The following is a 17,689-nucleotide window of genomic DNA, read 5'->3' on the forward strand; positions in this document are numbered from 1 at the left end:
TACAGGTACATGTCTCAATTTATCTCATTTTGTATAATCATATGTTTCATGAATTGGAAGGTTTTTAAAGAACAAAACAAATGTCTCTGATTTTATGACTTGATATAAATTAAGAAAACAAAACAAAACAAACAAACAAACAAAAAACCTTCACTGGGTCACCGGATATACTAAAGACATTTGTCACTGTAGACAGCTTCCTGAATTTGTATTAGATTCTACATGGTTGATGGAATAATAAACACCAAGACATATGCCTCTAGACTGTATGCATGTGCTGTGACATTTATACCACAGACACACCCTCATAAATAGGTAAATGGAAAAAAATATGATTTTATTTTAAAAAGCCTCTTTTACTTATATGCTGTCAGTGTTTATACCTCTGCCTAAAATGTCTGACGTCCTAGCTTCATTTCCTAGTACCACAATGAATAAATGACAACGAGTGAGTGGATAAATAAATAAACAAACAGCTCTATAGAGATCTCCATATGACCTACTCCTAAGGAATACTTAATTCCACTTTTTTGAATAATGGAAGCCTTGTGATACAAAGAAAAGAATTTGATTTTGGCAGTTTCAGTCATTTATAACATGGTGTCTCAGATATGTCTGTGTTTGAAATCTGTTTGTGGAACCGTCATCTGGCAGTATAGTTTTCTCTTCATTTACACTGCAGTTCATGTTGTTCAGATAGGGAATCAAAAGCTTGGGCTCTGTAGAGGTTTGGAGAGGGCTCTGCTCTCTAAACAGACCTGAACCTAGGTTATGCCTATGCCTCTGTCTTGTGTACATTGTTTTCTCCCTTTCAGTTCATGGTTGCCACTCTTATTTTGTCAAACCTTTGGGTCACATGCTTCTATTCTTCTTTGAGCTTGGCTAGTGTGTTAACATTAGTAGATGCAAGGCACTGACTAATGTCAGGCGGTGCTGGCACACCTTAACTGTTATCTCTCTCTGTACTCCTTCCTGGGAACTACAGACTGTTACTGTTCCTTAAGTTCATCATTGCTTTGAACAGTAATTAAGTCATACAATATAGAGATTACTATGTGCTTCAGTTCCTAGGTCAGTATGGCACAAATGAGTCTACCAATAAATATCTACCTTTTGCTGAGCATCTGAGAAGTGTAATAGTTCGAATGCTCTTTTTTCTTCTCTTTGCTAATGTGACTTACACAATATATTATCATCTTATTTAATCATTGTTTTTTTAACATTTCAAACAGAGTCTATATTTCTATATTTCTTCTGCCAGGTTGAGGTATCACCAGCCTCCCTCTCTCATATAAATATTGATGGAGCATATGTGTGTACACACAAGCCTTTGGTGCTTTTGTTTTAAAATTAAAATTTTGTTATCAAAATTACCAATGTAACTTTTTGTCATTTCTCTTCCTTCCTCTTCTCCTCACTCCTCCCCCACTCCCTTTAGTCCATCTTCCCCCTTTTTTTTCTTCTTCATATTTGTCCTATGCAAGGTATAACCTTATGATTTCCTTCCACAGCCTCTTGAGGGATGAAATTACAGGTGTGGTCCACAACAGCCAGATCTTTGTTGTATAATAACCAAAGCTCCCTCCAGCTCAATCTTCCCAACTTTGGTAGAGAGAAAATTCACTTATCTTCTCTAAGATTCTCATGTATTCTGAAAGCCATATGTTACTCATTAACACAGAGGCCATTGCTCCTGTCAGTTAAGTGGATGCCACATTTGCCTCACATACATGTGGTTTATTCACTCATTTTCAATTTGTCATGAGTTTGAATACTACAAACTGTGTTATTCTGTACATGGGATAACAGTCAATTTAGATTCAGCTGCTTCTCAGTAGCACTGTGTTCATGTTTTGCCATGCAGATCCAGTTTTGATTTTTGGAAGCTCACAACCAATTCATGCAGGGACATCTCCCATAAAAAGAAGCAGGAACTTAATTGGTATGTCTCCTGCAGCCACTGTAATGAGTTAAGGAATCACATACAATGGATGTCTCTGCATATCAGTAACTTTTTTAGGAAACAGGCTTGGAGAGCTTTCCTGTGAGTCTGAATGTCCACTCCTGCTCATTATACTGATGGAGAATGCAAAAGGACCCTCTTCACAAAGAGACAAAAAAAATGTACCAGGAATGGAGAACAGTTTAACAGAGAGTCAGGGAGCACACCATTCAGGAAAAGACAAATTCTTTCTGAGGAAATGCTGAAATGGTTGATACAGTGCCCTAAACATGTCAGGCTCTATTTGTTTATGAAGGAAAGAAGAAACACAAAGTCCCCACCTTACATGGCTTCATGAGTTTATGCATCTAGTAACTGCTGTAATGTGTTTCTTGTTCTGCAACCAGAGAAGTGAATTCTGAGGACAAATCATCCACAAAAAGAAGGTTGGCTTTATTGCAACACCACTCAACATAGTTACTGTTCTATTGCTGCACTAAGACACCATGACCAAGGCAACTTTGGACCCAGGGTTCCAGAGAGTTAGAGTCAGTGATGGTGGAGATAAGGCATGGTGGCAGGAACAATTAAGAGGTCACATCTAAATCCCCAGGGCAAGGAAGAAACCTCAAAGCACACCTCTATTGACACATCTCTACTGACTGGGGATCACACAATCATGGAAAGCAGCCTATGGGGTCTGTTCTCACTCAAACCACAACAACACTCTCAGAAAAATCTTTGATTTGTCAATGACATCTGAATTTGTGGGGAACTTGACAAATATTTTAGTACACATGTGAGGAAGCATACCATTGAGAGATACGGAAATCTTGGTGATGTATCTGGCAAATAGTTTTAAAGGACTATGACAAATAGGACTATGACAAATAGTACTGTTTAAATAAAAGCTTCCTTAAAACCAGAGGAAAAGATCCAGATCTGGCTGCTGCTGAGGAACATGTTTGGTTTGGTGGTCCTACTACAGATTGCCTTCAAAGGTCACTTAGAAGTCCAAAGTTGAACCTGCAATCTGAGATCTTGGTGGTGTCCAGGGCCATGCTGCCACCAGAACCATCCCAATCTGAGTGACCAGTGCTTTAACCTAGAGCCAGAATGTCATCGAGGTCCAAGTTGCTGCCAAGGGCCATGTCTTGGGTTGTGATCCAGGTATAGCTGCGGTCTATGGCCTATGTCCTCTCAGGGAGCCTTAGGAACCATGAGAGATGAAATCAGAGGGCCATGCTGAGCTGGCCCTGCAATTCACTGGCCCAGGGAAAGCTAGCCTTGCCTCTATTTGGACACTGCAGCAAGAAAGATGACCCTGACCCTCACAACCTTAATGGGAGAGCTGTCCCCTGCACTTGGGAGAGTTGGCCCCACTCCTCACCACAGGCCAGGGTGAACTGACCCTGAGGGCCAGAACATAGGGAAGATGACTCTACCCTCTTACCTGAGTCCGAATGGCCCCATTGGATTGCATTGACCAGCTCAACTACCACCCAGGCTCACATCAACCTACACCATCTAGAACTTGCTGGAACTTGTGAAGAGACTGGTCCAGTGTAACAATACCCAAAGGATTCCAAAGACTCAGGGCAGCCACTGTATACACCAGAGGCGTTCTGGTGAGGATGAGGTAATGAGTGTGTACCAGAAACCAGGGTTCTTGACAGAGACCAGTGCTTATTGCAATGAAGGTCTGCTAGGAAAGCTGAGAAGACAAAGGGTGCACTGTATGACACATCAAGGCCCCCAATGCCACCAGGGCAAATGGAGAGGTGTCAGAGAGGTGGGAAGGAAGGAGAAATAAAGGGTTTGTTTGTTTGGTTGTGTGCTTGTTGTTTGCTTGCTTGCTTGTTTTGTTTTTGTTTGCAAGGGTTATTGCAGTGGCAGGGAATATGGGGCAGCCGGGAACGGAATTGAGGTGCATTATGTGAAAATCCCAAAGAACAAATACATAAATTCAATTTAAAAAAAGAAAAAAATGAGTGAAAGGCCTAGTCACATCGATTTCACCCTGCAAAACTTCTGAAAATAGTAGGTAATAAGAATTCTTCAGGACCACCTCAGGAGAACTCTGTGGCCAGAGCAGATCATTTAGAGTTCTGTGGTTTCCTTTCAAATAGGAAAGGTTAAATATTTGTGGAATTTGAGTGAAAGTAAAGACCTTCCTAAAATTATTTGTGGACGAATGATGAAAGCAATTTAAACCAGAAAATTATGCAATAGCTCTTACTTCACTCAGCGCTATCCAAAGCATGACTCCCTACAAACGGTGATATCCCGTTTCACAGAGATACCTTTCAAGTCCTATTTATGTGGTTAAGTTGAGAAGCAATGGTAAATTAACTCTGCAAAATGCTGACATTCACATCTCCCTTCCTTTAGTGTAACAGGAAGTTTCCTATCAGCATATTTCATTAAGACATAAACAGACTGAGTGCTTGTGCTATTTTTCCATACCTGCTATAACCACCACCTCAAACGTGTGTGTGTGTGTGTGTGTGTGTGTGTGTGTGTGTGTGTGTGTATGATTCACTGAGCACAAGGGTGTAGTCATCTGCCCTTTAATGGCCTCTCAAAGCAGCAGACCAAATGGTTTCCTGAAGGTCAAGTCTGATTTAAATTGTTGATGAATTACAAGCTAATTCTGCATGATTGAATATTAATACAGAATGGTGATAAGTAAGGCACTTTAAACCTTAATGAGCACATTAATGAATAGGACAAAATGTTTTTCTTCTCACCTCATGTAAAAGTTTAAAAGTGCTAACATGGATGGTTTTTTAAATTTTTGATAGCTGCCTTTCCCTAAGAGTGTTTATTTGGTGAGAGTGTTAATGGAACTGATTTGATGCCCAAGTTTCCACTGACTTGATAAACTGTCAAAACTTGTGTTATCAAATGGCCAAGGCAGTTTTATATAAATTACTAATAAATATAGAGGATAAAAAGCAATTAACATCTTCTAAACTACACCCACTGAGATAAGCATTCCAATTAGAAATTTCATTATTTCTACCGTCTATTTTATGTTGAATACTGAGTTTTATTGCCAAATACCTGACAGTCAACTTGGAAGCAAGCCCCATCTGTCAACTTGTAACAGCTCTGGCTGTTTGAATCTGTTACATTGTGATGGTTCTCATGAAAATTTAATGAAGATAGTAGATTCAAAGAGGTTCTGTGCAAGGAAGGGTGGTGGATAGAATTTAATTACCCTTATTAAGACTAAGAAAGAAATTCTCTTAACATCCCCTTGTAGATTAATATGCAAGAAAGGTATTCTTTGCCATGTACTTGGGTACATGAAAAGGAGGCTCTAGAATGTTCTTCTTGAGCCAAGAATGGAAATGAAGTAGATGCAAATGTATTAGTCTACTTGGGAGGCACAAGTCTTTGCTTCAAGGTACCTCCAAGATGGGAGCTTCGTTTCCCATAGACGGTTATTAAGATTTCCTAGGGAAGAGCCCTTAGTAACTGCCTGCGACATACTGCATGGATGAGTCTAATTATTGGCATGGCTCTTTAGAAATTTGTACATGTGTAAAGGAACTGACCAGGAGAGCAATAGTGATGCATCTGCAGGCAATTGGTAAGTAAACCCTGTGGGAAGATGCAATGCCCTGTGGAATATAATACAGACCACTCAGAAAACCCAAGATGGAGGTTTAAAATTACTAACCTAACTTGGTTGCCAGAAAATGAAAGTTACATCTAATTATATTATAATAATCATATATGTTTAATAATATGTTCAGTTCAGAAACTATTGATCTTAATGCTTTTTTTATTTGTTTCCTCCAACAACATTGGAACTATACTGTACATGTAAATATATTGACAAAACTATAAAGACATAAGCATACCTTGATGTAATTCAACTTTTACTTTTTAATTTTGCTTTTGAGATTTGAAATATCATTTTGAAAGTTCTAACCACTGTATCTGACATTGGCCACTGAAGACCTCTACTTTGTTGAGAATGGATAGGAATTTGGAATTTTTGAAGAACCACAGCATGATACTACTTCATCTTTCAATCTAAATGTACTTGATTAAAATTAACTTATTATTTCTTTGTTTTACTTTTTATCCATTCTAATCTTCAAATGCAATGGTCTGATAATAAGTAGTCTCTCCTAAATGCTGGTATCAAACTCAAATAGACAGACTGTAATTTGAATTATTAGCCTGTCAGCTTTCTCTTGCAATGTTCTAGGATTATTCACAAAAACATCCCATTTATTGGTAGCATTTGACATTCTTTCAGGAATCTGAAGAGTCCTGAACTATTCTGGTTACCTTTTACCAAAAATTCTTAGACTTGGTGTTTAAAATCCTGATTATTATCATATTAGGATGTCTGGATATAAATATGACATGAAGGAGCTCATGTTACATAGGTATAAATGGTAGATTTACTTGCTTGTTTCTCTGGTAGCTTTGATGAGGAAAAGATTAAATGTGTTTGAACAAGACTGCAAAAGCTTTTGAAGTGAGTTGATTTCAACAGGGGAGCTTCCTGTACAGAGACTAGGGACCTGATGTAACAAAGAGCTTAGGCAGCAAAGTATCAGAGATGGAATTATACCAAGACTATAGAAAAAAGGCAGAAAAGACAGAGGGCCAACTGACAACATGGGGCCAGAATCAGAGTGAGATTCTGCCATAGAAATTGGAATGCTGCCTGTTTAGAAGTCTCAGATCAAATGGACCCATGGGTCTCTGGATCTTATAGGAACCAAGAAGAAGCCAGATGTCTCAGTTATGATTTATCACTGTTATTTGTGCACTTGTGTTTATGTTTGTAAAGTCAGTTTAAAATATGATGTTAAAGTGGTCTTGGGAAATATATATTAAATTAATACCACAGCTGTTTTGAAGTCAAATGTTTGACAGCTGTGTTCATAGAGATGTTACCCATCAAGCTAGAATCTCAAGTAGGATTAATGTGAAAAATACTTTATAGCCCTGGCTGGAAGTGCTGTCAAGGTGGCTTATTGCTAAGAGCATAGTGATGAGGGTGGGGTGGGGGCAGCCAGTAACAATTTATCAAGACCTATGTCTAGAGAAATTTCAATATTGTAGGGAGAATTTATCTTTTAGTGGGTTAGAGATTCAAAATGTAGGGGTTACATCTTTTACTAGACCTTTGGAAAATATTCTCTCATTGTAGAGAATAAGAATACATATTATTGTATTAGTAATTAGGAATTCCCTCTTTTTCTTTGGTTAAAAAAATACTCTCAATTTTCTGATTAATTGAAATTTCTTCTGAAGAATTCATCCTGGTTGTACCACAATCTTCTTTGAAAAAAAATGCATGTGGTCATAGTTATCCCCTAAGTGTTTGAGGAGGCCTAGTGACAGAACACACACACACACACACACACACACACACACACACAGAAAGCTCAAGTATACAACCTTATAACCTCCCTATGCTTTAGGTAATCACCAAGTGGTTTGCAACAGAATTCAATGTGTTATGGGTAAATGGTTATTGTATTGTCTAGAGATTGACAGAAAATGATGCATGTTTTGAGTCATCACATGGATTAGCATTTCAATGGGTGAATACAAAACCAGTAGGTTCAGAAGTTGTTTGTGTGCCGTGTTATTTGAAAGCTATGAAAGGCATATCATCCCCTTAGAGTAGAGATAGCTCGATATGCCTATGAACCTGCTTGCTTGCTTTCATTTATGTATGCTTAATTTTACATTCTGCTAGATCCTATGGTTCCTTTTTGCCAGCTGTCAAACTTTTCTTCCTGAGCATTCATTGCAGGCGCTTCCCCTGGGTAGTTGCTAGTCAGGGAAAGCACTGGTGTCCTCGCCCTTCTATGTCTTATAGCATCCTGCATCACTTCCCCATAGTTATTTGTGACACAGTGAACTATTTGTTAGTGCATTGTCCTCTTACATAGATTGTGTATAGTGTTGATTGGGAATAGACATGCTACCATGTCCAAATGATACAACAGTGTATTGTTTGTGCTTGGTTTTCATCAAATGTTGAATACATGAAGGAACAGCCTTATGAAAACGGATGAACTGATGGTATTAACTTGGCTAAATAATTGTATTACCTTTTGTCTTGCAGAGGATCAGATCCCTAGGGGTTTCCCTACCATCGACATGGGCCCACAGTTGAAGGTGGTGGAACGCACTCGCACCGCCACCATGCTGTGTGCAGCCAGCGGTAATCCGGACCCAGAAATCACTTGGTTTAAAGATTTTTTACCAGTTGATACAAGCAACAACAATGGTCGTATTAAGCAGTTACGATCAGGTAGGGTCTTGTCACTGTTTCTACTAACTCCTGGATAGTTTACCTTTCCCTATCTTTATTCTTTAATTTCATTTTAATTTCATTCTTAAATTTTTTTAGGTATTGATTTAATCTCCCTCTTCTCTTTCTCTGTTATTTAATGTGTTTCCATGTTTGTGAGGTCATGGCCTCATCCAGAATCTGTCTTCCCTTGGTGTGTTTTGCGGCTTCTGTTTAATCCACATTGCTCACTGCTGTGACTGTATTCTTAATAATCTTTAATTTACTGCTTTTCTGCGGTATTTGATGGGTCCATTTTCTCTTCTTTCTTATCTTCTTTTTCTTTTGAAACGAATTTATTTCAACATTGGATTTCAACTTGCAAGGTGCTTCAGCAAGCTATTTCCATATAAAAATGTTCATATTAAACATGAAAATTATTCAGTTGTATTCAAGTGTTTTTTTTTCTGCTGTCTTATCTACATTTAAACTCATCCGAGTAGCACAGTTTAGTGAGTTTGGGCACATCTGCTTTCTTTTCACTAATACACAATACACAGAAACATGAATTCATGAGTGACCAGATGCATTTTTTTAAAGCACTTGTCTAAGTACCAATGAACGGAAGGTATTTGATTAACACCGTTTCTGTGTCATTGTTGGTGAGCGCTGCCCACCCTGTAGTCATGACAGTGTATGCCCACGCTCAGGGGCTTCGACCCCTCCAGTGACTGGATCTACAGAAGTCTGCTTTGGTGTAGACAACAACTTTGGATGTTTTCTTTCTCTTTACTCCAGCTCCTTCTCCCGTTCTCATCCCAGTTTATTCCTTTGCTCTCTGTCAATTAAGATAGAAAAAGTTCTGCATTTCTTAAAGTTCAGAGCCTGTCCCTAGATAATTTCACAGGAATGTATGCTAATAATCTCTGTGCTATGATGTTGGTAGTGCTATTGCTATAAAATTCTAAGTTGTTAACTGCCTGTCTTCCCAGAGTTCTCAGCCTTTGGCCTGTCCTGTGATGTTAAAGCGTCTTGTTAACTGACTCTTTTGCTTGTTGTCAGCAGAATTGTGTAGAATAGCATTCTGTTATTGTAAATAAATAATTATTCACATGTAACATAGATGATTTAGTATAATAAAGCTTTAACTCTGAAAATTTTTGTACCAAATTATGAGGAATATAATAATATTTTTATGCTGTCTTTCTTCTCTCCGTATTTAAATCTCCAGAATCCATTGGTAAGTGCTTAGTTCTGAAGCGCACTTCACCCCCACTAATTTCCATATTCAGAATATGATTATTATTATTAATAATAAAATGCATGGCATGCATTTTACTAACTGTCAGTGTAGGCACCAGATCTCTGTAGTGGCACACACATGCATACCTCCACAGAACTGTTGATCTTAAGAACACTGTATAAATAAATAAAATAGTACACAAGTTAATCACACAATTGTAGCATAATGAGTAGCATAAGATTCCAACCCTCCGTGTTTGTTTCCAGTTAGTATGTAGTATTTCCTCAAATGGTATATATATGTATATATATATACATACTTATATATATACTTAAATAGTTTAGCCAGTATTTTCCTAAACTATGTCATTAAAGTGCTGTATAGTTCTGTTTTTTGAAGGATACAAACCTTATAAGATATACTTCTAACCCTATGTGACCCCAGCCCTAAGAACTCAGTTGCTTCTCTGAAAAAGGCAATTCTGCCTACTATGACCTTTGCCCTCTGTGGTTTAATGCACCTTGCTTTTATGATCTAATGATACGATCTAATATATTCCTGTTTACCAGTGTAGTAATTCAAGTTTCTTTTAAGACCTTATTTAATTCTGTAAATCTAATCGAATTCTTCTCCCCAGCCCTAGCCCCCTTCTTCTCGTACTAATGCTTCTTCTTTCTAATCTTATTTGCATTCATATTATCCACCCAGGTGGTACACCAATAAGAGGTAAGAATGCTGACCTAACGTTCACAGAATGATCTTGCTCATTCTCCCTGTCCTTCCATCCCTCTCATCTCTGCCCTGTTTTCAAATCCATCCCCATACTGTCCATCAGCCTGATTTCTTTCCCTCCGTTTGGTTATGATTCGTGACTCTCATATTGTGGACTTTCCTTTTTCTCTTTCTCTTTGTTTTGTTCATTTCTTTGTTTATGAAATGGTTATTTAAGTTGTGATATGCTTCAAAGAAAGCATATCCCGGTCGTTAGACCACAGACCAGTCACAGCTTACCATCTGTCCCTCTTTTTTTTCTTTTCTTCTTCCTTTTTCTTTTTTCTCTTATTTTTTTTCCTTTTTTTTTCTTCTTCTTTTACCTTTTTTTTGTCCAACTGGAGAAAAAAAAAGATCATTTTTTTTCTTCCTTAGCTGTTCTTTTTCTGGACCAAAGCCAGGGCGGTCTGGAGAACAGTGGCAGACATGCAGAAGACACCTGGAGCGTGTGCTTTTTGTCTTTACCTTTCAAAAGGATTTTGCTTTTGTCCTTCAATTCTTTTTTCTCTTACTGTCTTAAAAGTCAAAGAATGACTCTCCCTCCACCTGACCCCTCCTACAGTCTGACAGCAGTGCCTTTTTTTCCTCCACTTCTTTTTTTCTTGGGTGCTCGTCTCTGGATTTTTGGATCTTCTGTCCTTCAGCCGTGGAAACAGGTTCTCGGTACTCTTGGTGGTATGTGGTATTGCCGGTTTTTCCATACTTTGACTCCGTGTGCGTTTCTTTTGTAATTCTTCTTTTGTATTTTTCTGGGGGTTTTGTGACACCACACTGCTAATCCCACAGTGGATTTTGATGGGTGTCTTAGTGGATCCATCCAGAGGTCCTCAAGCAGTGATTGGTTGGCTCTTCCTGGCTGGCCTGGGCCTTGCCTTTGAACTTTTTAAAATTCCTCTAATGCGAATCCTCTTTGTTTTTCAGCAAATGTCAGAAATGATTGTAAGTTGTGGCAAACTGTCTTTCTTTTCTTTAAAAGTCTGCATGTCTTAAGGGAGTTTTATTTCTCTAAATGCTATTTTCATAACTGGTAATGACTAATTTTAATATTTTTTGCTTTGTGCAGCCTTTTTGTGCTTGCTGCGTATTTTTGGGCTCTCCTCCGCAGAAGACTTTCTTGAAAACTCAGTCTGGTTTTTGTTTTTTTGAGCGTACCCATCTTTTGCGCCACTTTTGTTGCCAAAATGAAACAAAACAAAACCAAGTATTAATCTTTCGTTTTATTTAAAAGCCATACTTCCTTGAAGCAGTCTCACCCATCTTCATTTTATTAGTCTAGGAGCTAAGAGTGCTATTTATGACTAGAAGTCTTGCTTGGGAAATAAAAGAGATACTGTTTCCTTATGCTAGCATTGATGATGTAAGAAATAATCTCTGTATGTTTTTCTCATCGCATCATTTTCTGTCTGTGCAACTTAGCAAGAGATTGACTCGACGTTGAGTGGACCTTCGCTTTGCAGGGCTTTTCATATTGTTGAGAGGATTAGTTTACTGGACCTCAAAAGCCTTCTCTGACCACACCTTTGGTGGTATATTTTATATCCATACAGGAGCCCTGCAGATCGAACAGAGTGAAGAATCTGACCAAGGGAAATATGAGTGTGTTGCCACCAACAGCGCGGGCACTCGCTACTCTGCCCCTGCCAATTTATATGTCAGAGGTAGGAATGACATAACCCTGGCATGGCTTCTCCAGTCAGGCTCAGGGGGAGTTGAGATGCCCACAGGGTCTGTGTGATTATGGAAGTGTTTTAACAAGAGGGTTTGCTAATGGTTACTGTTGCTGAAAGAGTTGACTAAGTAGAAAATTAAAATTTGAAATCTGTTGTTTTTCAATCTACACGAGGCTTGAGGTTTGTAGATAATAATTTGCATTGTTTCTTCTGATTCTATTTTGACTCTACTGACTGTGCTTGGCATTTGTTTGAAGTTTTCTTCCTTCTTTCACTTTTTCTGTTATTTCTCATTTGTTTCCTTACAAGCCTTGGCATAAGTGCACGGTGTACTACTAATCAGCTCTAAGTATGAAGGTGTTTATGTCTTCATGACCTCTGCTGTGAAGCTAGGGGCATAAAGACTCCAAATTAAGAAAAACAGTTGCTACATTAAAAAAAAAACACAATTGCGTTCCTTCCTCTTATGTTGTCCTAATTAAAACACAGTTTTATATGTGTGCATATGCATTTACATGCCATAGGATAATGACTGTATTTTAGGAAGTAGTATAAGCTCTTCTTTAAGTAAGAATGAATTACAAAGGTCCATTCATATTTTCTCATGAGTTCAATGATTGCATCTTGAACATAGGGATGGCTGTACCTTTTTTTTTTTTTTCAACTGGAAGGTACACTCCCCTTCCCAGTGTTTTCAGAGCTGGGTATTTTTTTTGCCTTGTTTTCTGGTGAAAATTTTTCTGTTCTGTGTCTACAAATCTCAATAATCACTAGAGGCCTAGTGGGGGGAGGGTATGGTTGTAGCCTATGCTTTAAGGTACTATAGAATGGGGTTACTTAAGAAAATACCTAGCTTGATTTTGAAATTTTTGTCAGAGATAATTTTGTGCCCCCTGGGGATGCCTTTTGCCTCCTTCTCCGTGGAGTCTGTAGGAGGGGAGTGGGGTTGGAGTGGTATGCACTGGGAACCTTTTCTTCCCTAAATTATTTGAGGGCCCCAATCCTTTTTCTCACAATGGTGACCTCCTTTGCTGCATGAGGCATGCATTCCTTCTTCTATAGAAAATTTCAAAATGACGCTAGCTATTGTTCCTGATACTGCATTAGTCCATGAGGTATTGCTAACTTTTCAAGCTGGGGTAGGAAGATTGAACTAGAGCAATTAACGATGTTCAAGTAGTGGTTGAAAGCCTTGATATGGCCTTTTTACTCTCTCTGTGTTTCCCTTGTTTTTCTCCTTTTCCTCATTTCATTGTGTTCTGCATCAAACCCCCCTACATCCCTCAGAGCTGCGAGAAGGTTGGTGTGTTTTTTACTTTTTACCCACCTTACAAAACTATTACTTAAACCAATAACAAAGAATACAAATGAAATGAATGTAGCTTCACTGTGATCTTCTTTTGGTTAATGGTATACAATTGCAGAGAATGTTCTGGCCTTGGCTTCCGTTGCTTGCTGGTGGTGTCTAGAAGCGGTGCATGATGGGAGACAATATACCTGGGTGCATGGGAACTGGTAACACATAAATCTCTATGGTCCAGTGCATTGGTCAGTGTTCCTGCTTTCCCACCCCTACCCCCAACTCTTCCCATCTTCCACCCATCTTTTATTTGTCTTCTCAGGGTGCCTGCTGCCCCCAGGTGATGTTTTATAATTGTTCCTTGACCCCTCCATTTTTCCTGATATATTCTTTGATGCCTCGGAGTCTATGCTGGCCTCTGCTTGCTTCGGTAACCTCTGAGTTGACTGCAGGAGGCATGCTTATCAATGTCCTTCCTATGAATGCCCCTCTCCCCCACACCATTGCAGTGAGCCCTCTCCTGGCAGAGGTTTTCTGATCCTAAGTGTAGCCAGAGTTTCCAGACAGAATCCCCTTCCTTCTACTTGGGGTTAAGGGGTTGTCTCCACGTCCTCTTCTATAACTTCAAAAATCATTGCTTGCTATCTGTATTTACAGTATCCTCATGAAGGTTGCCCCTTTGGTTTAAAGTTCTCACAGTGTAAATTTTTGTCCCTGAAGTCCACGACAGAACCTGTGTCTTTCTAACCTTAGCTTTAGTACATTGTCAAAGTGCATGTATTTAAATACAGCAGAACATGCAGATTATCTGAAGCAGGAACACTGAACCGTGTTTGCTTGATAGCGGGTCTTTTAAAAATATTTTTCTGTGTTATGTTTTAATATGGTCACTTCTCTTAATGTCACATCCTGCTGTGTGTTTTATATTGAGTGTCCATCACATTGAACATAGACATAAAATTCCTCTTACTGGATTCTGTGGTCATTGGTGCTATTTAACTTTACGTACAAGCTGGATGGAATCCTGAATGTGAACTCTCCTCCCCTGAGTCTTCAATCCTTAACTGTAACAACTGCCCTATAATCTACTAACCTGTTACCTTCTAACTCTCAACCAAGTCCACATCTCAATCACTACACTCTACCTTCTTTCCTTGTGTTTATTTGTAATTTTCCCTATTTCTTCTTTGTCCTTGTCTAGGATTCCAACCATTTTTAAATTGTTCTATTGTGGGCCTTAAGAGACCATCTTGTGCATGACTCGCATGACTCAATCCAGTAGAGTTTCTACTGATGTTGTATGTTTCTTCTTCTGTGCCTATCAGTTTCAATACACACACTCATACACCACAGATACACAGCAGACCCAACACACACACACACACACACACACACACACACACACACATTTCTGTGTTTGTCCATTGTTAGTTGAAGTTTTGAGTCTGCATCCCTCTGAATCTGAAAGCAAGTAAGTTGCTTTTTCAGTGTACTCAAGGTGATGTTTTCCAGGGCTGTGACGTGACTACCCCATACACACATTCATATCAGCTGGGAGTACACAGAACTGAAGTCAGTCTTTATACTCACGCATTGCTGATGACCTTCCTGTCGCCTTTTGCATATACATGCCTGCATAGAATCATTGTTATATGCATGTATGTATATAGTTTGGTGTTTATCTTATGCATGGTGTTTGTCTGCTGTTAATTTGTAAATAGTTTTTCATTTTTGTGTGGGTTCTATGTAGGTCTGAATCAACTGTTTGTATGATGTGTCTAAGATATCAATGATTAAACTAAATAAATGATTCTGTGTATACACACACCATACTTGTATGGTCTGTATTATCCACAGTTTTACTTTTTGTTGTGATTTTGGATAATTTGCTATATGACTCAATTGTTTAATCATGTCTGTATGGTGCATGTCATGTGTTTAACCAGCTGCTTTATTCTTGCCTTGTATACGTTATCATGTTGCCTTTTGTTTTGTTCCAGTTCGCCGTGTTCCGCCAAGATTCTCTATCCCACCCACTAACCATGAAATAATGCCAGGTGGAAGCGTTAATATCACCTGTGTGGCAGTGGGGTCACCAATGCCTTATGTGAAGTGGATGTTGGGAGCTGAAGATCTGACACCTGAAGATGATATGCCAATAGGAAGAAATGTCCTAGAACTAAATGATGTAAGACAGTCAGCAAATTACACCTGTGTTGCTATGTCAACACTTGGCGTCATTGAAGCAATAGCACAGATCACTGTCAAAGGTATGCTAAGATCATGCTCTGAAAAAAATCTTAGTTATGTTCATCCGAGATTCACTATCTTAAAATGAACCAACTCATCTTTCAGTGCTTCAGTTGTAGAGTACATAATCTCATCTTTCATATTACATAAAATGTCCACATCTTAGGTCACTGATTTCACTCACCCTTTGTCTTCATTGTTGTCTTCTTACCTTTCTTCTTTCCTTTTCTGGATGGGCATACTGAGTGTTCTGCGAGTCAGCTACATCCTCAGTGCTTTTAATTCTGACGAGTTTTCATTGAACTACAGGCTGTGATTCAATTTACACTGTATCCTGTACAAGCCATCAATCAGTGATCCCTTGCTTTAACCTCCTAAAGAAGTGGGATCACAGATTTATTACTCAAATCCACTTGCAGGTGCTTTCCTTAAATATTAGCAGTCCTAAATTGGGATAATCATTAAAATATATAGCAGCAAGTCTGACCTAGTCACTGAGCAGATAGAATCAGGAATGCTACACCAGGTCTACTGTACTATTAAGATGGATGGCCTGCAGACTTTGTACTGGTCCGGGTTTTTGATAGGAGTCATAAGAAGAATATTAATGAGTGTCATTATATGCATAAGATCTCTGAAAAAAAAACAGAAATAAGAGAAAGTGCTGGAATCAGTATGACCTAATAATAGATGCTCTCTCTGTTTGATGGTCCTACCATTAAGAAACAAATGCAAATGGATCTGTTCTATATTAGTTCTGCCCTTCACCTTGCATATATGAATACTCATGAAATATTCTCTTCTTCAGCAAATGTACTAAATATAACCAAAGTGCTATATTCTGTGAACATTTTGTTTTCAGCAAAAAGGACGTCGGATATGTGTGAATACCACTTTCTTTTACCCAATACTTACATAATTTGAAAAATCTTACAAATTAGGTCATAGTGAGGGTGATTTGAGTTTCCTGTCAGTGTCTACAATTAGTTCAAAATGAACTCGAATAATCATCCCATTTGGGAAGCATGAATTTATGAAAGGCAGGACACTTGTTATAATTGGGGTCATATCTGTAACTAAGCATATGTCCAGTATATCATATGGCATAAGAACAACAGTATACATTACCCACACTGCAGCATGCATTCTAATGTTTCATGTATCCTTAAAGTATTATGCATATTTATCCGTGTTCATATATTATAGATATATAGCCTTATTGTACGAAAGTGTGATAGTGCAACCAGTAATGTCAGTTCAATAAACAACCTTATTTAACAGTAATTTTATTTTCCTGCAACATTCAGAGTTGTCCACTTTGCAAAATGTCAGTTACAAATATTTAAATAAATGTCTTTTTCAACTAATTTTGTAAAGTCTCTATTTTAAATATTGTAATTATGTAGATATTAGTAATAAGAAAATAGTAAACTGCATATTTTCATTAAACTATTTGAGCTTCAAATAGTTGAGATTTGCCAACAACATGAAAGAATTTGGAAGTGAGAGTAACACCAAATAATTCTCATATTTTATATCATTGTTGTCCTGAATCTTCCTATTTCCCAATCTGTTCCTACCACAAAGATGAACTATAAAGGTAAAAACGGAAAGAGAAACGAAACAAAACAAAATAGAAAAGATTCCAGATATTTCTTAGCTACTATCCTAGGAGGCATTGTGATGCTGGTATCTTTTTAACAGGAAATGGTTTGATTATAAGCATTACCTTCTGGGGTTTTTGACGTTTTAATCCAGAATAAAGCTTACAGATGAGGTCACCAGTAAAGATGGCTTGCACTCTGAAGATTTTTTTGAGACTTATTCTGTTAAAATGTGAAAATCCAATCTCTAAAAGCACATATTTAAATACAGATGTTTATCAATTAGCTAAATATATCCAATGTAGAATACAAAAATTTTATATTGACAAAGCACTTTAAAATGTAATTTCTGAATATGTCTTAAAGTTCCTAAGCAGTTTTAATAATTGTAAAGAAACATGGCTTAAAATTATTGTTCTTCTTCCCTTAATTTGTGTTTGTGTTTGTGTGTAGGGGTGTTGGTGAGAATCAACCCATGTCTCCTCACTTTCCAGGCAAAGGACTCTGTCATAGTTCCTCCTTAATAATTATAGATAGGCTGTTTTAAGTATCTTAGTTGGGTTTATTTGCTTTATGTAATACCATAACCAAAAAAAATTGGGGGAAAAAGAATTTATTTGAGCTTATATTCA

At 38.0% G+C, this 17,689-nt stretch overlaps 1 protein-coding gene across 50 annotated transcripts in view; it reads left to right on the top strand.

Annotated features, from left to right (window-relative positions):
- Ptprd (protein tyrosine phosphatase receptor type D) overlaps positions 1-17,689 on the top strand; it is a 2,190,171-nt gene that overhangs the window by 1,989,712 nt on the left and 182,770 nt on the right. For 22 of the 50 annotated variants that reach the window (XM_040757239.1, XM_040757256.1, XM_040757242.1 and 19 more), the window contains exons 14-19: positions 8,052-8,240; positions 9,451-9,459; positions 10,171-10,188; positions 11,781-11,891; positions 13,191-13,202; positions 15,204-15,473. In XM_040757239.1, the coding sequence (XP_040613173.1) occupies positions 8,052-8,240; positions 9,451-9,459; positions 10,171-10,188; positions 11,781-11,891; positions 13,191-13,202; positions 15,204-15,473 (609 nt within the window). The remainder of the gene's footprint in view (positions 1-8,051; positions 8,241-9,450; positions 9,460-10,170; positions 10,189-11,780; positions 11,892-13,190; positions 13,203-15,203; positions 15,474-17,689) is intronic. The other 28 variants (XM_040757254.1, XM_040757257.1, XM_040757258.1 and 25 more) reach the window with 7 other exon arrangements.

This window comes from Mesocricetus auratus, unplaced genomic scaffold (assembly GCF_017639785.1).
Source record: "Mesocricetus auratus isolate SY011 unplaced genomic scaffold, BCM_Maur_2.0 Super-Scaffold_100014, whole genome shotgun sequence".
NCBI lineage: Eukaryota > Metazoa > Chordata > Mammalia > Rodentia > Cricetidae > Mesocricetus > Mesocricetus auratus.